The sequence below is a fragment of the Heterodontus francisci genome, chromosome 16 (genome assembly GCF_036365525.1).
Source record: "Heterodontus francisci isolate sHetFra1 chromosome 16, sHetFra1.hap1, whole genome shotgun sequence".
In the NCBI taxonomy this organism is placed as follows: Eukaryota; Metazoa; Chordata; class Chondrichthyes; order Heterodontiformes; family Heterodontidae; genus Heterodontus; species Heterodontus francisci.
In genome coordinates, this window is record NC_090386.1 from 54,204,510 (window position 1) to 54,228,225 (window position 23,716).

The 23,716-nt window shown below is 44.5% G+C and overlaps 1 protein-coding gene across 1 annotated transcript in view; it reads right to left on the reverse strand.

Annotated features, from left to right (window-relative positions):
- slc9a8 (solute carrier family 9 member 8) overlaps positions 1 to 23,716 on the reverse strand; it is a 100,430-nt gene that overhangs the window by 52,668 nt on the left and 24,046 nt on the right. Inside the window, exons 5-6 of the mRNA XM_068048204.1 lie at positions 3,852 to 3,935; positions 350 to 451 (exon numbers count right to left, since the gene is read on the reverse strand). Of these exons, the coding sequence (XP_067904305.1) occupies positions 350 to 451; positions 3,852 to 3,935 (186 nt within the window). The remainder of the gene's footprint in view (positions 1 to 349; positions 452 to 3,851; positions 3,936 to 23,716) is intronic.

Consider the following 23,716-nt stretch of genomic DNA (forward strand, 5'->3'; position numbering starts at 1 on the left):
TGTGCTGGGCACAGACATGCACTACCTGTACATACCATCAGAAATTCCCCCTTGTACACTTTTTTGTTACAGCAGTAATAATGGATCTACAAACTCAAAGTAATGCATTTGTTAAAATAGGGTGAGAGACAATTAATATTTCTTTTTTACCACTGTTCAGGTCAGACCAGCTATACGCAGTTACATGTTCTAGTGTTCTCTAAATTCCGAGTGCAGGGGAAATGTAAGCATGCATGCACATGTCTGTGCATTCATGTTGATGTTCTGAACTTCTACTAAAAGCATAAATTCAAACAAAAAATTAAGATATAACCAAGGTTATAAGGTTCATATTGTAGTCGACACTCACCTTACCTAGAAAGTACACGCCACCACCCACAATGAAAGCTGATATTGCTGTGCCAAACACAGCAAAAAGGGTAATGGATCCAATATTTTGGAAGAAGTTACCCTGAAAATGAAAACAGTAAGAAAATAAATTGCACCAAAACATAATTGACAAAGTATATTCTATAATTTATAAACAAAGTAACATCTTTTCCAATTTTCCCTTGTCTTCAGGCAGTGTTTCATTCTGCAAGAAGAATCTAGAGAGCAGCGCAGTGCTCTGGTACCTTGTCAAATTGCTAGCCATCGAGTGAGACGAGATAGCAAATGTTGCCAAGGTATTCCAAAGTGGGTACCACCACAGTATCAGATCCTGTCCCATTCCTACTCTTTCACTTCTCCCATCCCCCACATCAAACTGCAGCTAAATAAATGAAGGGCTTTCCATTTTTCTATTTATAACCTCAAGCCATAAAGTACTATTGCATCCAATTGCTATGATGAATTTCCAACACTTTAATATTACATTTTTCAAATCTGCCTGACTGGGGGTGTGGAGGGAGGGGTGTGGAGAGGACAGTCTACATCTTATTTAAAAATTGATCTGTGAAACCAACATGCATTGCTGTTCTGATGCTCTTACATTATCAAGTTTCCTTTCCAACTGAAAATGCAGTTTTGTTTTTTCACTGTCCAAAAGTGATTGAACGATTGTGGTCACCTCCTGCTTCTTTGAATCCCTTTTCACTCAACTCCTGAGCATTGAAATACCCCGCCTGGTCCCCACACACATTTTATAAGCCATTTCCTCCTGTCAAAATCACCATCATTCCCTCCTCAATAAGTCTACCTTGACCCATCATCCTCTACAAAAACTACCACATTTCCCTTCCCTCTCTAAGCAGATTGAATGCATCATTGCCTCTCAATTCTGCACCCAATTCCTCCAAGTCTTTCTGCTCAAATGCCTTAGCATGGCTTCTGCCTTGCTTACAGTATTAAGACCATCTGGCTAAAGTTACAAGTGATATCCTCTATGACTTTAACCATGATGTAGCACACTCCCTTGCCTTCCTCATGCTCTTCACAATATTTTATACCCATTTCCACATCATTCACATTGCCTCTCCATTACATACATCTCTGTGGGATTGTCCTCACATGCTGCTGGTCATGCCTGTTCAAATGTACCAGCACATGTTTAGCAAATGAGTTGTCTTCCCGGCTCATCATCTTGAACTTTGCTCAAGGATCTAAAGTGGGTTCCCTCCTTCTCATCTATTGCTCAATGACATCTTCTTCAGAAACCAGGCAAGCTTCCAGATGCGTGATGACAACAAGCTCTCTCTCTACAATTTCCAAACCGAACATTGGGAACAGCAACAGCTCTGTAACAATGACTGCCTCTGAGAAAATTTTGAAATTAAATACTAGACTGTACTTCTGTGACATTTTGAAAAGGAGCTGTTGAAACCCTAACCCATCTCCATACTTGACTTCTCTAATGTCTTCCTTGTCAATATCCCATCCTCCACCTTCCATAAACTACTCAACAACTCCAGGGACCCGGGTTCAATTCTGGGTACTGCCTGTGCGGAGTTTGCAAGTTCTCCCTGTGTCTGCGTGGGTTTCCTCCGGGTGCTCCGGTTTCCTCCCACATGCCAAAGACTTGCAGGTTGATAGGTTAATTGGCCATTATAAATTGCCCCTAGTATAGGTAGGTGGTAGGGAAATATATAGGGACAGGTGGGGATGTGATAGGAATATGGGATTAGTGTAGGATTAGTATAAATGGGTGGTTGATGGTCGGCACAGACTCGGTGGGCCGAAGGGCCTGTTTCAGTGCTGTATCTCTAAACTAAACTAAACTGGACCACTACATTCAGGATTTTCCACTGAAGTTACGCTGGCTCTTCAATGCAACTTCAGACTACTATGGGAAATTGATCCAAGAAAGACTCTGCCAGTTCCCTGCTGCCCTATCACTACACTTGGAGAGAAAAGGTAGAATAAAACAGGTTGGCAATATTTCACCCAATGTATTATCCTCAATTTGAGCCCCACTAACATTGGCTGCTAGGCATGCCAGTGCAGTCTCAGAGTCCAGGATTGCTACATTGATATTTCTTGGGTGATGTTGTTACTGGCTAGTGATACAAGATTATACTGTAATGTTAGAGAAATATTAGGGACTTCCACCTGTCACTTAGATTTTTTCTTTCTTTTTGAAATTGAGATTGTAAATCAAGAACAGTAAACCTGCATTTATTAGAAAGAAAAGCTCCACTTCCAAACAGGTTTAAATATTCCACAGATTTTTGGACACTAAAGGAATCAAGGAATATGGGATAGGACAGGAGAGTGGAGTTGAGGTAGAATAGCAGCAATGATCTCAGTGAATGGCGAAGAAGGCTGGAGGAGCTGTATGGACTACTGCATCTTTTTATGTTCTCATAAGGAAGTCACAGAAAACTTAATGACTTTGCAGGAATTGTGCTTATTAGACTGTTCCCATCATGAAAACTACATTTTCTACTGAAGAAAATATGTGTCAAAAGAGAACTTCTCTGCTGTAAGAATGGCCATATCTCATTATGCTTATAAATCGAAGAGCTAGGCTATATTATGGAATTTGTGAAATAAACAATTTTAGTACATCAAGATTGTAATATTTCAATTCATCCAAATAGATTACGTTGCAGCAAGAAACTCCAGAAAATCATTTTCTGCCATTTTAATTAATTGTTAGTAAAGCCCAAATTGCAACCACCCCAGAATCTACATTTTCAGGGAACTTTTAAAACTAGAGGTTTATTTCCAAGTTCTGCAGAGAACTTTAAAAAGGATTAAAAGAACCCTTAGTGCATTGTTTCACAAAATCTTATGTATTGTATTTTTTATGCAACAAATTCACATGCACCTTTGTTTACAATTTAAGAATAAATAACTTTTGGTAGTACAAGTCTGATTTGTGCAATGATATTCTATGAACCAAAGTGCTTCAGGCAGTAGTACAAGATTACATTAAGTTTCGTAACCAACTCAACACAATTCGGTTGTTAGATCCAGCTGTATTATCTTTGCAAGCACTTTCTAACTGTGAAGTATGAAATCTGCTCATAGGAAGCATGGGATAACATTCAAAAGTACATAGCCCAGAATAAAACCTAAACCTGAGCTGTGTTTTTATCTGGCAACTAAACTTAATTGCAATCATAAAATTTAGGCTTTTCTGTATTCTTGAAAGCACTACATTTGAAACAGTTAAGCAGATGTGGTGCTCAAGATTCAGATTTAATTATACGGGGGCTAGGAGAAAAAGCAGGAACACATTGAGCTAAGGCTGCATATTAAACATTCACAGTACATTCACCCCAGAATTATCATCCTATATTAAATTTGCTGTAAAATTAAGTAAAAAATACAGGAATTACATTGTGTAAAAACTTTTCCAAATTGATTTAATAAATATTTACAAAATAAAATGCCACATGCAAACAATGTCTTTACAATTCTTCACTTACCTTGTGTAATGAGTATCCAGACTCAAATATAATGGGTGGAAGTAACAAAAGAAAGAACATGTTTGGTCGAAACATTTCTTCTTCCTGTGAAGAAAGGGAAATCAAAAATATAATGGCTCAAGATCAATGGGCCTACAGGTCTAAGTAGAGCAGAATAGGACTGGAAGCTCTGGTGAACAGAATCTACTGATCATCCACTTTGTTCCTGGTCCACTAACTTCAAAAGAATTCTTTCAACATATTTGTATTTATCACTCACAAAAGCTAAGTGGATTAGGGGAAGGGGAAGTGTAAATGCTGTAAGAATATGGCTGTAGGTAGCTCTTTGCTATTCATTTCACTACCCCGCCCCACACCTTGGGATTTTTTTTCCTACTTTAAAGGCACTACATAAATGCAAGTTGTTCTTGTTGACCACCTTTCAGTGGTCACTTATTCTCTCAATTTTACTGCAGACTATTAGCACCTGTTTTAGATCAGCCAGAGTGAACAGGACTCAGTTTCTTCATTACATATATATCACCCTCTAATCGGTAACACAAACACTATGCATGCATACCGAAACATATCTACAAAGTTCTAATCACAGCCACTAATTAGAGGGAGGGGGCATCAACTCTTTTCAAAATGTCACAGAAGTACAGTCAAGTATTTATTTAATTTCAAAATAATCTCAGAACAGCGGCAGGGGAAATGTAAATGAGCACTGGCCCAAACCTTGTGGGCAGCAGCAAACGAACGGCACTGGTCGTTCATTACACTTATGCTTTCCAACAGATATAGGAACATAGGAGCAGAAATAGGCCATTCAGTCCATCGAGCCTGCTCCATCATTCAATATGATCATGGCTGATCATCCACTTCAATGCCTTTTTCCCACATTATCCCCATATCCCTTTACATCATTGGTATTTAGAAATCTGTTAATCTCTGCTTTAAACATACTCAATGACTGAGCTTCCACGGCCCTCTGTGGTAGAGAATTCCAAAGATTCACAACCCTCTGAGGAAAGAAATTTCTCCTCCTTCCATTCCTAAGTGGCTTTTGAAATTGTGTCCCCTGGTTCTAGACTCCCCTACCAGGGGAAATATCTTACTTGCATCTACCCTTTCTATCCCCTGAAGTATTTTGTAGGTTTCAATGAGATCACCTCTCATTCTTCGAAACTCGAGAGAATACAGGCCCAGTTTCCCCAATGGATTTACGAAAGGGAAATCATGCTTGGCAAATCTACTAGAATTCTTTGAGGATGTAACTAGTAGAGTTGATGAGGGGGAGCCAGTGTATGTGGTTTATTTGGACTTTCAGAAGGCTTTCGACAAAGTCCCACATAAGCGATTAGCATGTAAAATTAAAGCACATGGGATTGGGGGTAGTGTATTGCGATGGACAGAAAATTAGTTGGCAGACAGGAAACAAAGGGTAGGGATAAATGGGTCTTTTTCCGAATGGCAGGCAGTGACTAGTGGGGTACCGCAGGGATTGGTGCTATTCACAATATATATGAATGATTTAGATGAGGGAACGAAATGTAATATTTCCAAATTTGCAGATGACACAAAACTGGGTGGGAGGGTGAGTTCTGAGGAGGATGCAGAGGGGCTTCAGGGTGATTTGGACAGGTTGAGTGAGTGGGCTAATGCAAGGCAGATGCAGTATAATGTAGATAAATGTGAGGTTATCCACTTTGGTAGCAAAAAAACAGGAAGGCACACTATTATCTGAATGGCTATAAACTGAGAGAGGGGAATATGCAGCGAGACCTGGGTGTTCTCGTACACCAGTCGCTGAAGGTAAGCATGCAGGTTCAACAGGTTCATAGCAAGATGATTCGAGTACAGGAGCAGGGCTGTCTTGCTGCAATTATACAGGGCCTTGGTGAGGCCACACCTGGAATATGTGCAGTTTTGGTCTCCTTATAGCAAGAACATCCTTCCTCAGATAGAGGGAGTGCAGGGAAGGTTTACCAGACTGATTCCTGGGATGGTGGGTCTGACGTATGAGGAGAGATTGAGTCGTTTGTGATTATATTCGCTGGAGTTCAGAAGAGTGAGGGGGGATCTCATAGAAACCTAGAAAATTCTAACAGGGCTCGACAGGGTAGATGCAGGAAGGATGTTCCCGATGATGGGAGAGTCCAGAACCAGGGGTAAGGATATGGGGTAAACCTTTCAGGACTGAGATGAGGAGAAATTTCTTCACCCAGAGAGTGGTGAGCCTGTGGAATTCGCTACCACATAAAGCAGTTGAGGCCAAAACATTGTGTTTTCAAGAAGGAGTTAGATATAGCTCTTGGGTCTAAAGGGATCAAAGGGTATGGGGCGAAAGCAGGAACAGGATACTGAGTTGGATGATCAGCCATGATCATAATGAATTGCAGAGCAGGCTCGAAGGGCCGAATGGCCTATGCCTGCTCCTATTTTCTATGTTTTCTATGTTTCTAATGGCGCTTCATAGGGCAGTCCCACCCTCCAGGGAACGTGTCTGGTGAACCTTCGTTGCACTCTCTCTATGGCAATCTCTCTTGGCATTTCTTCGCGGACAAAGATTTTGGGGAGGCTGTCGTTATTGGTTGCAGGCCCACAGGTGGCTAGTCAAGCCTACGTGTGACCAGCAGATTCTCCCACAGTAGGTGCAAGTGAAGGTGTAGTCACTGCTGGGGGCAAATGGATCTATCTTTCTCCTCCTTTTCTCTTGCATGCTGGTTCTTCGCCAAGTCTCAAAGGTGTCTGTAGCCCTCCTGATGTAGCATCTCCAAGCATCACGATCTATGGCCTATGCTTCCCACTGGCGATGGTCGATGTGGCACACAGAGAGGGACTTCAGGGACTCCCTGAAATGTTTACATGGGGCCCCTCTGTTCCTTTTACCAGTGGGCAGCTCTCCAGACAACACAATCTTGGGCAGGCGACTGTTGTCCATTTGGGCAACATGACCCGCCCAACGCAGTTGGCTTTGCAGAAGGATGGCCTCGATGCTGGTGATGTTGGCTGTTTCCAGGACTTCAAGGTTTGTGATGCGGTCCTGCCAGTGGATCTTGAGGATGCTGTGTACATGGCGGTATAGGACCCATGACTTGGTGCCATACACAAGGGCAGAAGGGTGGTGAGGGCTATGACTTTGTACACTTGGAGTTTGGTCTGTGCTCGGAGGCTGTGGTTGCTTCACACTTAGTTGTAGAGTCTGCCAAATGTACAGTTTGCTTTAGAGAACCTATTGTCCACTTCCTTGTCCATGGTGGCTTCAAACGAGATGGCGCTCCACAAATAAGTAATTTGCTTGACAGCATTCAGCTCAGTTCCTTCGATGACAATGCTTGGTAGTTTATATTCTTCTTAGGGCGCAGGCTGATGCAGGACTTCAGTTTTCTTTAAACTGATTTTTAGTCTGAAGAGTTGCGCCACCTCAGCAGGTCTGATTGACTGTGGTCTAGGAGAGCACGGTCATCAGCAAATAGAAGTTCACGGATGAGTTTTTCTGGTGTCTTTGTGCGAGCCTGAAGACGCCCAAGGTTGAATAGGCCGCCATCAGTCTGGAAGCGTACGTAAACTCCCTCCTTAAAGGTCTTCTGGTGCCTGCTGCAGCATCATGCTGAAAAAGATGAATAAGATCAGGGACAGCACACATCCCTGCTTCACGCCACTGGAGATTCGGAAGGGCCTTGAGAGGTCGCCATTTTGCTTGACTTGTCCGCACTGATTTTCATGAAACTGCTTCACCATGGCCAGGGACCTGGGTAGGCATGTAAGTTTTTCAAGGATTTTTCCAAAGTCCATCTGTGCTCACAGTATCAAATGCCCTTGGTGAGGTCTACGAAAGTGACATACAGGGCTTTGTTTCACTCACGACACTTTTCTTGTAATTGTCTGAGTGCAAATACCATGTCTCTGGTGCCTCTGTTTGTTCTGAAACTGCACTCCCACTGGGAGGTTTTCTTCCGCAATATAGGCACAAGCCTGTTCAGAAGTATTCTAGCCAGGACCTTCCCAGCAACAGATAGGAGGACAATCCCATGCTAGTTGGAGCAGTCTGATTTTTCTCCTTTGTTTTTGTACAAGGCAATTATAACAGCATCACAAAGATCTCGTGGAATCCTGCCCTGTTCCAAGCATGACGTGAAAAACTCATGCAGCTTGGTGTACAGGGCAGGGCCACCATGCTTCAAGGCTTCGCGTGGAATTCCATCAACTCCGGGGGCTTTGTTGTTCTTCATCTGGTTGATGGCGGTCAGAGTTTCCTCCAGAGTTGGGCTCTTATCCAGTTCTTCTTTGACGGGTTGTTGTTGGATGCGATTGATAGCAGTATCATGCACTGTGCACTTGGCGCTGAAGAGTGTTTCAAAATGCTCTGACCAGCGATCCAGGACTGACTCCTTGTTGGTGTGCAGGGTCTTGCCATCGGCACTCTTCAAGAGGTATTGTGTTTGGTGTGCTGGTCCATGGACAGGTTCTAGTGCTTCATAGAAACTTATGTTGCCAGCATCAGCAAACAGTTGAGTTTTTTCCGCAAGTGTGATCCACCAACCATGTTGAACGTTCCTCGGTTTACTTTGAAGGGTGCTGCATGCTTGACAGGAGGCTGTCTTTTTCTCTTTGCTCGCCGGCTGAGCCTGATGAACTGACCTTTTTATTTTTAGCAGATCTTGAATTTCCTTGTCATTTTCATCAAACCAGTCCTTATTCTTCTTGGTGCTGGGTTCGATGATCTCATTGAAAGTATTCAGTACTGCAGCTTTGATGTGTTCCCAGAGTTCTTCTGCAGTGGAATCAGCAGTGAGATCAGGATGTTCCCATCTAATCCGTAAGATTACTTGATATTTATCTCTGTAAGAGGAAGTTTGCAGGTTGCTGACTCGAAATTTCTTTGATGGTTGTCTCTAGGCCTGTTCTTGGAGTTAGGCTTGAAATGGATGTTCAGCTTTGAGCGAACAAGCTGGTGGGCTACATGAGAGTCAGCATTGGGCATGACTCTAGTATGCAGGAAGTCCTTTAGGTCACACTGGTGCACCAAGATGTAGTCTCTCAACCAGGTGCCAGTGTTTAGAGCAGGGATGTATCCATGTGGTCATGAAGCGATCTTTTTGTTGAAAGAAGGTGTTGGTTACGGACAGCTGCTATTTTGCACAGACTTCCAAGAGTAAATGTCCGTTTTCATTGGTTTGCAAATCCATGGTTTCCAAGAACTCCCTTCCATGCCAGGTTGTCACAGCCCACTCTGGCCCTGAAATTGCCAAGGACGGCAATTTTGTCTTTGGGAGAGGCTTTCTGGATGAGTTTGCGGAGATCTGGGTTAGCCTTCAGGGTTGGAGCATAAACGCTGATGAGAGTTGCAGGCTGCTGGTTTTGGAGGAAGAGGTGCAGAGACAGGATGCGTTCAGAATGGCCAACTGGCAGGCTTGAAAGATTAGTGGCAATAATCTTCTTCACCATGAAGCCAACACCAAAGAGGCGTTGTTCACCTAGAGGTATACCTGACCAATAGAGGGTGTAGCCAGAATTGTGTTCTGTCAGGCTGCCTTGCTCCGAGAAGCAAAACTCACTCAGGGCTGCTGTATCAATGTCTAGTCTGGCTAGCTCATGGGCCACCAGGGCTGAGCGTCGTTGGGGGCAGCTGTTGTCACCAGAATCGAGCATTGTTCTCACATTCCAGCAGGTGAGTTTCAGAATTTTTCTTCTTCCCTTTCCGACCACCCCCCCCACCTTTCGAAGCGAGGTTAGGAGTTCACGTTTCCTTCTCCGGCATAGTTTGACTGCATTAAGAGATGCCCGTTGATCGCGGCAAGCCAACTGGGTAGTGGGGAGACGAGCATTTAGGCCACCCTTTCTAAGCCCCTCTCCAATTCAGGAGCAAGCAGTGCTGTCCTTCAAATAAGCTGCTTGGTCACTCAGGGTGCTACTGGGTGATGTCGTCTCGAGGTCATCACCAAAACGAACAATATCCTGAGTCGCCTGCATGTATGATTGCAAATGTGGCTACCAGTGCAATCTTGCACCTGCCGTTTTCGCCCCTTTCACATTATTTGTAGTTGGGAGTGGATTTCCTTCCTGCCTGCACATTGGTGCTTTAAGGTGGAGTACAGTGTGCGCTGACTGACCCCACCCTTTAAGTCTGGAGCTCATCTGTCGTGATCCAGTGAACTAGGTCGGCAGCAGCGAGGTCTCCAAGCTGTGGGTTTGGATTCAGAGTTTCCCTCCTAGGTGGGTTGCCGACCAAAGCTCAAAGGGACCCTCTTTCCCTTGCTATTTTATCCATAGCTGGTATACCAAGAACGGTAGTCCACACAATATGGTGTGGCATGTCTTTGGTCTAGAACATGGTCACTTGAGCCACTTGGAATCCTTCCACCCTGGCTGTTACCTTTATCAATTAAGACATCCGCGCAGGTGGTGCAAGGTTAATCATTTCTCACCTCACTATGTTTCGCCTGTCAGCTGAGAGGGTGTGCCGGGGTGTGGCGCTTGGAGCCAGCACTGAGAACTAGGTGTAGATGAGGACCAGTGATTCCAGTCCATCTTACAAATTGGAAGCAGCTGACTGAAAATACAAGGGTACTACCTCTATCTGAACACCCCATCCACCATGGCAATCATATCTTTCCTAAGGTAAGGAGACCAAAACCGCACACAGTACTCCAGGTGCGGTCTGAATAAGGTTCTATACAATTGAAGCAAGACTTCACTACTCCTGTACTCAAATCCTCTCACGATCAAGGCTAATATACATAACAGCCTTCCTAACTGCTTGCTGCACCTGCATGTTAGCTTTCAGTGACTTATTGATAAGGGACTTATTACCCAAGTCCCTTTGTCCAGCTGGACTTTTTAATCTCTTACCATTTCAAAAATACTCTGCACATCGGTTCCTCCTACCAAAGTGGATAACCTCACATTTTTCCACATTAGGTTCCATCTGCCATGTTCTTGCCCACTCACTAAGTCTGTCCAAAGCTCTTTGAAGCCATTTTGCATCTTCCCCAATGCACAATCCCACCTAGTTTTGTGTCATCGGTGAACTTCGAAATATTACATTTGGTTACCACATCCAAATCATTGTTATATATAGTGAACAGCTAGGGCCCAAATACTGATCCTTGCGATACCCCACTAGACACAGTCTTCCAACGCAAGGATGGCCTGTTTATTCCTACTCTGTTTTCTGCCTGTTAACCAATCCTTAATCCAGGCCAGTATATTACCTCCTATCCCATGTGTTTTAATTTGACTAACCAACCTCCTCAGGGGACTTTATCAAAAGTCTTCTGAAAATCCAGGTATACTATGTCCACTGATCAATTCTATTAGTAATATCCTCAAAAAACTCCAACAGGTTCTTCAAACATGACTACCCATTCATAAATCTACATTGACTATGCCCAATCAGACCAATTATTATCCAAGTGCCCATTTATCATATCCTTTAGAATAGATTCTAGCATTTTCCCAACTACTGATAAAAGACTAACAGGTCTGCAGTTCCCTGTTTGCTCTCTCCCTCCCTTCTTAAACAGTGGGGTGACATTTGTGACCTTCCAATCTGCAGGAACCGCTCCAGAATCCATAGAATTTTGGAAAATGATCACCAATGCATCAACTATCTCCACAGCTACCTCTTTCAACACTCTGGGATGTAAAATATCAGGTTCCGGGGACTTATCAACCTTCATCCCCATTAATTTCTCCAATACAACCTTCTTACGAATACTAATTTCCTTCAATTTCTCATTCTCCCTAGTCCCTTGGACCTCTAATTCTGGGAGATTTCTTGTATCTTCCTCAGTGAAGACAGACACAAAGTAATCAATTAGCTTCTCTGTCATTTCTCTATTCCCCATTATAAATTCTGCTGACTCTGCCTGCAATGGACCCACATTTGTCTTAGCCAACGTTTCCTTTTTATGTACCTATAGAAGCTTTTACTGTCCGTTTTTATACTTTTTTGCTAGTTTACATTCATATTCTATTCTCTGCTTATCAGTTTCTTGGTCCTCCTTTGCTGTATGCTAAAAATCCTCCCAATCCTCAGGTTTACTACTATTTCTGGCAACTTTATAAGCCTTTTCTTTTAATCTTATACAATCCTTAACTTCCTTCGTTAGCCACGGTTGGCTGCCTTTACTTTGTGTTTTTGTGCTTTGAAGGAATGTATCGTTGCTGTAAACTATGTAATAATTCTTTAAAGATTATCCATTGCCTATGTACTGTCACAACTGTTAATGTATTTACCCAATTCACCTCAGCCAATTTACCCCTCACACCTTTATAATTTCCTTTGTTCAAATTTAATGCCCTGGCTTCAGATTGAACTACCTCATTTTCAAACATAATGTAAAATTCTATCATATTATAGTCATTCATCCCTAAAGGTTCTTTCACAACAAAGTTATTAATTAGCCCTTTCTCATTACATAATACTAGATTTAAAATAGTCTATTCTAGATCTAAAATTGTCCAGTCAGTTCCTCAACATACTGCTCTAGAAAACCATGCTTAACAACTCCAGAAACTTGTCCTCCACAACATTAGTGCTCATTAGGTTTACCCAGTCTATATGCAGATTGAACTCACCCATGATTACTGTATTATCCATGCTACATGCTTCTCTAATCTGATCAATACCATGCCCCACACTACCGTTTGGTAGTCAATAAACAACTCCTACCAATGTTTTCTGCCCCTTGCTGTTTCTTAGCTCCACCCAAACACATTCCACATTTTGTTTTTCCGATCGGAGATCCTCCCTTATCAGTGCAACGCCACCTCCTTTTTGCCTGTCCTTCCTAAATGTCAAATATCCTTGAATATTCAGTTCCTGTCTTGGTCATCCTGTGGCTATATTTCTGTAATGGTAATTAGATCATACCCATTTACCTCTCTTTGTGCCTTTAAATCATCTGCCTTGTTGCAAATGCTGCATGCATTCAGGTGGAGTGCCCTTAACCTTGTCTTTTTGGCATTATTCTGCATTCCAAGTCTTGTTGATACTCACCTTTGTTTCACCTGCCTTCTAATTTTGCTTGCTACTTTTCTACTTCCTGTTACCAGCTTTACTTCCTTCCAATTTGAGCTACCCATTGGGTTCCCATCCCCGACAAGTTAGTTTAAACCCTCCTCAACAGCACTATCCTGCAAGGATATTGGTCCCGGTCCTGTTAAGGTGTAGCCCGTCCATTTTGTACAGGCCCCACCTGCCCCAGAACCAAATCTGATGCCCTCCTTCCTACACCAATTCTCCAGCCATGTGTTAGATTAGATTAGATTAGATTAGATCAATCGATCAGCCCTCCTATTCCTATGCTCACTAGCCCTTGGCACTGGGAATAATCCTGAGATTACTGCTTTTGAGGTCTTGTTTTTTAATCTCCTTCCTAAATCCCTAAAATCTTTCAGGATCTCATCCCTCTTCCGACCTATGCCATTGGTACAAATGTAGACCACGACCTCTGGCTGTTCACCTTCCTCCAGAAGGATCTCCTGCAGCCGCTCTGTGACATCCTTGACCCTGGCACCATGGAGGCAACACACCATCCTGGGAGTCATGTTTACTGCTGCAGAAACGCCTGTCTGATCTCCTGACTATCGAATCACCTAACACTACTGCCCTTCCACTCTTCTTCCTCCCCTCCTGTGCCACGGACTTTGCTCTGGCTGCACTCCACGGAGGAACCATCGCCCTTACCAGTATCCAAAATGGAAAACCAATTAGCAAGCATGATAGACTCATGGGACTCCCGCGCTACCTGCCTGGTTCGCTTAGACTGCCTGCTGGTTATCCAATCCCTCTCTGTCTGCATGCTCCTAACCTGCAGTGTGATGACCTTCCTAAACGTGCTATCCATGTAGTTCTTGGCCCTGTGGATGCACAAAAGTGACTCCTGCCGCCGCTCGAGTTCTGAAACCCGGAGCTCAAGCTTCTACAGCCGGTGACACTTCCTGCAGTTGTGTTCGTCTAGGACGCATGGGGAGGCCGTGGCGGTATTACTCTGGGGACATGGGTTCGACTCCCACCACAGCAGAAGGTGGAATTTGAATTCAATTAATAAAAATTCTGGAATTAGAAAGTTAGTCTAACGATGGCCATGAAACCATTGTCGATTGTAGTAAAAATCCATCTGGTTCACGAATGTCCTTTAGGGAAGGAAATCTGCTGTCCTTACCTGGTCTGGCCTACTTTTTATTTAGAGATACAGCACTGAAACAGGCCCTTCGGCCCACCGAGTCTGTGCCGACCAACAACCACCCATTTATACTAACCCGACAGTAATCCCTTATTCCCTATCACCTACCTACACTAGGGGCAATTTACAATGGCCAATTTACCTATCACCGGCAAGTCTTTGGCTGTGGGAGGAAACCAGAGCACCCAGGGAAAACCCACACAGACACAGGGAGAACTTGCAAACTCCACACAGGCAGTACCCAGAATCGAACCCGGGTCCCTGGAGCTGTGAGGCTGCGGTGCTAACCACTGCGCCGCCCCTATGGACTGCCAAAAGACATTTGAAAAAGTGCCACATAATAGACTTGTTAGCAATGTTGAGGCTCATGGAATAAAAGGAATAGTGGTAGCATGGATATGAAGTTGGCTAAGTCAGGAAACAGAAAGTAGTGGTAAAGGGTTATTTTTTTGGACTGGAGGAAGGTGGTATTCCCCGGCAGTCAGTGCTAGGACTACTGCTTTTCTTGTTATGTATTAATGGGTGTACAGGGCACAATTTCAAAATTTTCAGTGACACAAAACTTGGAAATATTGTGAACTGTGAGGGGATTTTGATAGACTTCAAGAGGACATAGAAAGGCTGGTGGAATGGGCGACTCCAGACCCACAGCAATGTGGATGACTCTTACATGCCCTGTGAAATAGCCGAGCAACCCACTCAGTTGTATCTAACCACTACGAAGTCAATAAAAAGGAATGAAACCGGACGGACCACCCAGCATCGACCGAGGCACCAGAAACGACAAAGGCAAACACAGCCCTGTCAACCCTGCAAAGTCCTCCTTATTAACACTGGGGGCTTGTGCCAAAGTTGGGAGAGCTGTCCCACAGACTAGTCAAGCAACAGCCTGACATAGTCATACTCACAGAATCATACCTTACAGATAATGTCCCAGACACTGCCATCGCTATCCCCGGGTATGTCCTGTCCCACCGAAAGGACGGACCCAGCAGAGGTGGCAACACAGTGGTATACAGTAGGGAGGAAGTTGCCCTGGGAGTCCTCAACATCGACTCCGGAACCCATGAAGTCTCATGGCATCAGGGCAAACATGGGCAAGGAAACCTCCTGCTGATTACCACCGACCACCCTCCCTCAGCTGATGAGTCAGTACTCCTCTATGTTGAACACCACTTGGAGGAAGCGCTGAGGGTGGCAAGGGCGCAGAATATACTCTGGGTGGGGAACTTCAATGTCCATCACCAAGAGTGGCTCGCTAGCACCACTACTGACCGAGGTGGCCGAGTCCTAAAGGACATAGCTACTAGACTGGGTCTGCGGCAGGTGGTAAGGGAACCAACAAGAGGGAAAAACATACTTGACCTCATCCTCACCAATCTGCCTGCTGCAGATGCATCTGTCCATGACAGCATTGGTATGAGTGACCAGCGCATAGTCCTTGTGGAGGCGAAGTCCCACCTTCACATTGAGGATACCCTCCATTGTGTTGTGTGGCACTATCACCGTGCTAAACGGGATAGATTTCAAACAGATCTAGCAATACAAAACTGGGCATCCATGAGGCACTGTGGGCCATCAGCAGCAGCAGAATTGTACTCAACCACAATCTGTGACCTCATGGTCCAGCATGTCCCCCACTCTACCATGACCATCAAGCCAGGGGACCAACCCTGGTTCAATGAAAAGTGCAGGAGGGCATGCCAAGAGCAGCAACAGGCATACCTCAAAATGAGGTGTCAACCTGGTGAAGCTACAACACAGGACTATCTGCGTGCCAAACTGCGTAGGTAGCAGGCGATAGAAAGAGCTAAGCGATCCCATAACCAACAGATCAGATCCAAGCTCTGTAGTCCTGCCACAATCAGCTGTGAATTAAACAAACTGGAGGAGGTGGCTCCACAAATATCCCCATCCTCAATGAAGGGGGAGCCCAACACATCAGTGCGAAAGATAAGGCAGAAGCATTTGCAACAATCTTCAGCCAGAAGTGCCGAGTTGATGATCCGTCTTGGCCTCCTCCTGAAATCCCCAACATTTCACATGCCAGACTTCAGCCAATGCGATTCACTCCGCGTGATATCAAGAAACGACCGAAGGCACTGGATACTGCAAAGGCTATGGGCCCTGACAATATTCCGGCAATAGTACTGAAGACCTGTGCTCCAGAACTTCCCGTGCCCTTAGCCAAGCTGTTCCAGTGCAGCTACAACACTGGTATCTACCCGGCAATGTGGAAAATTGCCCAGGTATGTCCTGTACACAAAAAGCAGGACAAGTCCAACCCAGCCAATTACTGCCCCATCTGTCTACTCTGAATCATCAGCCAAATGATGTAAGGCGTCAAAAGTGCCATCAAGCAGCACTAGCTTAGCAATAACTTGCTCAGTGACGCTCAGTTTGGGTTCCGCCAGGGTCACTCAGCTCCTGACCTCATTACAGCCTTGGTTCAAACACGGACAAAAGAACTGAACTCAAGAGGCGAGGTAAGAGTGACTGCCCTTGACATCAAGGCAACATTTGACCAAGTATAGCATCAAGGAGCCCTAGCAAACTGAAGTTAATGGGAATCAGGGGGAAAGCTCTCCACTGGTTGGAGTCATACGTAGCACAAAGGACAATCGCTGTAGTTGTTGGAGGTCAATCTTCTGAGCTCCAGGACATCACTGCAGGAGTTCCTCAGGGTAGTGTCCTAGGCCCAACCATCTTCAGCTGCTTCATCAATGACCTTTCTTCAATCATAAGGTCAAAAGTGGGGATGTTCGCACAATGTTCAGCACCATTCGCGACTCCTCAGATACTGAAGCAGTCAGTGTAGAAATGCAGCAAGACCTGGACAATATCTAGGCTTGGGCTGATAAGTGGCAAGTAACATTCGCGCCACACAACTGCCAGACAATGACCATCTCCAATAAGAGAGAATCTAACCATCTCCCCTTGACATTCAATAGCATTACCATCACTGAATCCCCCACTATCAACATCCTCGGGGCTACCATTGACCAGAAACTGAACTAGAGTAGCCATATAAATAAAAGCAAAATACCGTGGATGCTGGAAATCTGAAATAAAAACAAGAAATGTTGGAAATACTCAGCAGGTCTGGCAGCACCTGCGGAGAGAGAAGTAGAGTTAACGTTTCGGGTCAGTGACCCTTCTTCGGAACTTCGAATGTTCCGAAGAAGGGTCACTGTCCCGAAACGTTAACTCTGCGTCTCTCTCCACAGATGCTGCCAGACCTGCTGAGTATTTCCAGCATTTCTTGTTTTTATTATAGCCATATAAATACCGTGGCTACAAGAGCAGGTCAGAGGCTAGGAATGCTGCAACGAGTAACTCATCTCCAGATTCCCAATAACCTGTCCACCATCTACAAGGCACAAGTCAGGAGTGTGACGGAATACTCTCCACTTGCCTGGATGGGTGCAGCAACACTCAAGAAGCTCGACACCATCCAGGACAAAGCAGCCCACTTATTTGATTGGCACCCCATCCAAAAACATTCACTCCCTCCACCACCGACGCACAGTGGCAGCAGTGTATACCATCTACAAGATGCACTGCAGCAACGCACCAAGGCTCCTTAGACAGCACCTTCCAAACCCGCGACCTCTACCAACTAGAAGGACAAGGCCAGCAAATGTTTGGGAACACTACCACCTGCAAGTTCCCCTCCAAGCCACACACCATCCTGACTTGGAACTACATCGCCATTCCTTCACTGTCGCTGGGTCAAAATCCTGGAACTCCCTTCCTAACAGCACTGGGGCTGTACCTACCTCACGTGGACTGCAGCAGTTCAAGAAGGCAGCTCACCCTCACCTTCTCAAGGGCAATTAGGAATGGGCAATAAATGGTGGCTTAGCCACCGACACCCACATCCCATGAAAGAATAAAACCATTTTTTTTTGTTAAAACACCCATGACTTCCCAGACTTTGAGCAGACTTTGGGGGCTTTTGCACTGGAACTTGAGATTACGAGAGCAAAAGCACCATGGTACCTGCTATAGGGGATCCAGGATCTCTGAACAGGGCAAGCAATAGTGTGTCTCCTTAACAATCAGAATGAACAATAGTTACCGGAGACACAACTTTCAAATGCAAAACCATAGAGGCGCCATGAGCAACCTGGAGGCAGGACCTAGAATCAGACCATTTTAAAAGGCAAACGGCAGCCATGACTGGGCTTGCCACTGATTAAAGGTATGGAGCAAAAGGGAGCTCAGAGGGCCAGCAATGGCCTGGCAGGAATCCCTTGGCACCCCTATGCTTTTCAGATGCCTCCCTTGAGGTTTTGACGGACACAGTCTCCCAGAGGCAAGCTGTGCTCTTCCCTCAATCCAGAAGAAATCCTCCAAGAGAGGCCAAAAGGGCATGGATGGAGGTGGCCACAAAGGTTAGCCGCTGGGGAGTTCTAAGGAGGATGTGAGTGCAGTGCAGAAAGCACTTCAATGATTTGATCAGTTCTAGGAAGGAGAGTGGCAAGTGACATCTGGGTGACAGGTCTTGAACTCTGCATAAACCAACATTTACATGAGCTGAGCAGACTGAGTGCCCACAGCTGTCCTTAGCATTGTCAGTTAAGTAGAGAGAACGCATAATTCCAGAAAGATATCTCGGACTGTAGCAGTGTGCTGCGGCTCCACACTGTGATGCCTGTGGAGGAAGCAGGGCTTGAGATTGCGAAGGTGCCATTGTGTTAAGCCATGGGCAATGGTGAAATGGGGGTCGTCAAGAACAGGGGCATTTTACAGCTCAATCTGCAGGTGAACAGCATGCAGGTCACTACTGCCCAATTCGTACTGTGACTTTAGAATCACTGTCATTTGTTGGGTTGGTTCTGCAGAGTAGCCAGAGTTCTCATTACCACCTTCTTGTGTTTCCCACAGGGTCAGTCGTCAAGGGGGAGCAGAATGTACTAGCCCTGTCATTGCTGACCTCCGCAGCGGGGAGAGATGTCCCTGAGGCAGCACTGTCACATCATTCTTCTGCACCTTACATCAGCAGACACATTCACCTCAGTTGGGCCTCAATTGAGCTTAGAACGGGGAGCACTGGATGAACCACACCTCACGACTGAAGAGAGGGAGGCAGAGTCAGCTGTGGGCAGTCCCCCTCGAGGACATACACAGCCATGCTCCACTGGGCAGAGATGCTGGGCCTCAGGTGTCCCACACAGGCAGGGAGATCCTCGAGGCATTGAGGAGCCACGGGCAGACAATAGAGGATTCCATGCAGTGCATATGCTCTGTGATGACTCAGGTTTTGAGTGCTCGAGTTCCTCCATTGAAAAATAGTGGCCATCCTCTTAGAGAGCCAAATGCAGCACCACTGACTGGATGCAGGAACAGTGCACTGACATGCACAGAAAGCGTGACATTCTCTGTAACACTGACCGCTTAGAGTTGCTGATGGTGCAGAGATGCTTGGAGTGCATGCCACCTGCATCCCATTTGGTGGCCTCATCCAGCATGCAAGGGTATTGTGAAAGGGCTGAGGCAGTCGAAGAGGCTGATGAGGGGACCACCTCTCAGGGGGCACCGCATCAAGAGTAATATATCTAATACAACAATAAAAGCAAAATACTGCGGATGCTGGAAATCTGAAACAAAAACAAGAAATGTTGGAATCACTCAGCAGGTCTGGCAGCACCTGTGGAAAGAGAAGCAGAGTTAACGTTTCGGGTCAGTGACCCTTCTTCGGAACTGACAAATATTAGAAAAGTCACAGATTATAAACAAGTGAGGTGGGGGTGGGGCAAGAGATAACAAAGGAGAAGGTGCAGATTGGACCAGGCCACATAGCTGACCAAAAGGTCACGGAGAAAAGGCAAACAATATGTTAATGGTGTGTTGAAAGACAAAGCATTAGTACAGATCAGTGTGTAATATATCTAAGTTTGCTGATGATACAAAGGTAGGTGGAAAGGTAAGCTGTGGGGAGGACAGAGAGACTGCAAAGAGATCTAGACAAGTTAAGTAAGTGGGCAACAAGATGGCAGATGGAATATAATGTAGGGAAGTGTGAAGTTATTCAGTTTTAAGAATCTAAAATCAGAATATTTTTTAAATGGTATGAAACTTGTAAGTGTTGATGTTCAAAGAGACTGAGGTATGCTTGTACAAGGAATGCAGAAAGTTTGCATGCAGGTACAGCAAGCAATTAGGAAGGCAAATGGCATGTCGGTCTTTCTTGCAAGGGGATTGGAGTACAGGAATAAGGAAGTCTAGCGATAATTGCACCGGGTTTTGGTGAGACTACATCTGGGAGTACTGTGTGCAGTTTTGATCGCCACATTTAATAGAGTGTATACTTGCATTAGAGGCAGTACAGCGAAGGTTCGCTAAATTGGTCCCTGGGATGATGTGGTTGTCCCATGATGAGAGGCTGAGTAAATTGGGCCTATAGTTTAGAAGAATGAGAGGCGATCTCATTGAAACATACAAGATTCCGAAGGGGCTGGATAGGGTAGACACTGAGATTGGTTCCACTGGTCGGGGAATCTAAAACACGGGGGCACAGTCTCAGGATAAGGGGTCGATCATTTAGGACTGAGATGAGCAGAAATTAATTTCCTCAAAGGATTGTGAATCTTTGGAATTCTCGACCCCAGAGGGTTGTGGATGCTCTGTAATTGGCTACATTTAATGCCGAGATAGACAGATTTTTGGTCTCTCAGGGAATCAATGGATATGGCGAGTGGGAGGAAAGTGAAGTTGAACCCCAAGGTCAGCAATGATCATTTTGAATGGCGGAGCAGGGTCAATGGGCCATATGGTCCACCCCTGCTCCTATTTCTTGCTTTCTTGGGTTCCGCAGGCCTCAGTGCTGAGTCCTGTGCTGCTCATGGTATATATCAATGATTTATATTTAAACGTAGAGGGCATGATTAAGAAGTTTGCAGATTATACAAAAACTGGCTGAGTGGTTGATACTGAGGAAGAAAGCTGTAGACTCTAGGAAGACATCAACAGACTGATCGAGTGGGCAGAGAAGTGGCAAATGGAGTTCAATCTGGAGAAATGTGAGGAAGTCGCTGACTATGAGGGTGGTGCAAAAAGAGGGAATGAATGATTTCAAAAGGGAAATTGGATGGACATTTGAGGGAAATAAACTTGTAGGGTCACAGGGATAGAGCAGGGGAATAGATCTGATTAGATTGCTCTGCAGAGAGCCACATGGACTCGATGGGCCAAATGGCCTCCTTCCACACTGTAATGATGCTATGCTAGGACGCTATTTACTTTTCTAACCCACAGCCATCAAATGGAAACGTCCACAAGAGTGACCATGTGCTCCCTTGGCAGATCAAGCATTTCTGGATAGTGGCTCCTGAGACCTATATACAGTGCCAGTGATCTTTACATTTGTTGTGAAAAGTTAAATGGACAGCAGGGAAGAAACACAAGCAGCATGAGGCAGAAGCAGTGAGGCAAGCAAATCATTCAAAAAGCCAGTGTGGCCAAAGGGAAATTGCATAGCAAGCTGATGGCCCATCAAGATGAAGACTTGGGATCCGAGGCACAATGAAGGGTATCAGGAATAGTCAAAAGTGTATTTTTGGTTTCTGTGCTCTGTATGAAAACACCTTGTATAAGTGGTTATCTTTGGTGCCATATACCATATTAATTATTATAGATCACTCAAAATAGGTTCCAGTATAGACTTTACTGAAACCTAATAATTAGCTGAACTATCCTTACACTATTTCTGTACCATCATTGAAAAAAATGACTTCATGGAGATTAGCATTTTGTACTCTATAATTTGTGCAGTTCTAAAATCTTGCTTGTACAAGTTTCTGAAATTGAACTTATGTAAAGATGGGGCAATCAGTTTCAGAGAAATGTTAAACTTTGAATATTTCACTCAATGAAGTGTGCGTAAATTTTGGCAGTAGGCAGCAGAGAAATAAAATCATTACAAATTCTTTATTTTCTGTATTCTTCTCACCTGTGCAATATTTCTTTTGTTATTTCCATGATAATAAAAAAAAAAATTTGCCCCTTATTTCCCCACATTAGATTTGAAGCAGCCGGTGACATAGGTCTGCCCACTGCTACATATCCAATAATAAGCACCTTTAACAGGTGACCTTGTGCACAACCTGTCTGACTGAATGACTGACAGTGCAGCCCAATCAAAGCTCAGCAGCAATACCGTGACTACTGATTGATCAAGGTGGATGCTTCTCAGGAAAGTTCTCACAAAGGAAAAATGATAAACATGTTCCAAGAATAGGACTCAAATAGTTAAGGGTGAAATTGAAACATCGAGGGGGTCTTACAAGACTCAAAAGTCAACATGTCCAAGAACTGCAGAGCAGCACTAGGAACATGAGTAGACCAATCAGCCCTTTGAGCTTGTTTGGCCACTCAATTAGATCATAGCTGATCTGCATCTTAGCATAACATGTCTTGGTTCCATTTTCCTTAATACCCTTGCCCAAAGATTTATCAATTTCAAATTGAAATTTTTAATTAACCTAGTCTCAACAGCTTTTTGAGGGAGAGTGTTCTACATTTCCATTACCTTTTGTTTTTTTAGTTTTAGAGATACAGCATTGAAACAGGCCCTTCGGCCCACCGAGTCTGTGCCGACCATCGACCATCCATTTATACTAATCCTACACTAATTCCATATTCCTACCACATCCCCACCTGTCCCAATATTTCCCTACCACCTACCTATACTAGGGGCAATTTATAATGGCCAATTTACCTACCAACCTGCAAGTCTTTTGGCTTGTGGGAGGAAACCGGAGCACCCGGAGGAAACCCATGCAGACACAGGGAGAAGTTGCAAACTCCACACAGGCAGTACCCAGAATTGAACCCGGGTCGCTGGAGCTGTGAGGCTGCAGTGCTAACCACTGCGCCACTGTGCCGCCCTAAGTAGTTCTTGACATCATCCCTGAACAGCTTAGCTCTAATTTTAAGATTATGCCCCCTTGTTCTTCTCCCCCACCAGAGGAAATAGTTTCTCCCCATCTACCCTATCAAATCCTTCAATCATTGTAAACACCTTGATTATATAACCCCTTAAATCTACGATACGTGAGGGCATTCAAGCCTTGTTTATGCAATGCATCCTCATAATTTAAGCCTTTTAGCCCTGGTGAATCTGCACTGCACTCCCTCCAATGCTGAAAGATCCCAGAACTAAATGCAGGACCCTGGATGCGGCCTAACCAGAGCAATCAGTTAAGTATACAGAATGCTGAACTATAGAACAAAAGCAGTACAGTACAAATAAACAGAAGTTATGCTGAAACTGTACAATGCACTAATTAGAGCACACCTCGAGTACTATATATAAGTTCAGTTATCAAGACACAAAGGTGACATTTGAGGGCTGGAAGCACTTCAGAGAAGAGGGTGATTTCTAGTGTCAGAGGTTTGAGTTATCATGAAAGACTAAATAAATTTGGCCTTTCAGTGATGTACGGTTCCACCCAAATTTTGACAGGAAGTAGTTACAACAAAATTGTTTGAACAATTTGCTGGTTAATGATGGCATAGTTGCTGGTTGAAGATTTCCAGGTTTGGAGTTGTGGCTGGGGTGGTGGTGGAGGAAGTAGATAGATAAAAAAGATCAATTCCAACCTGAAAAAGATTGTGATATGATTTTCATGCTATGGAAATCATTATCATCCACTTTGATGCTTTTTGTTCTGTCACATAACAGCT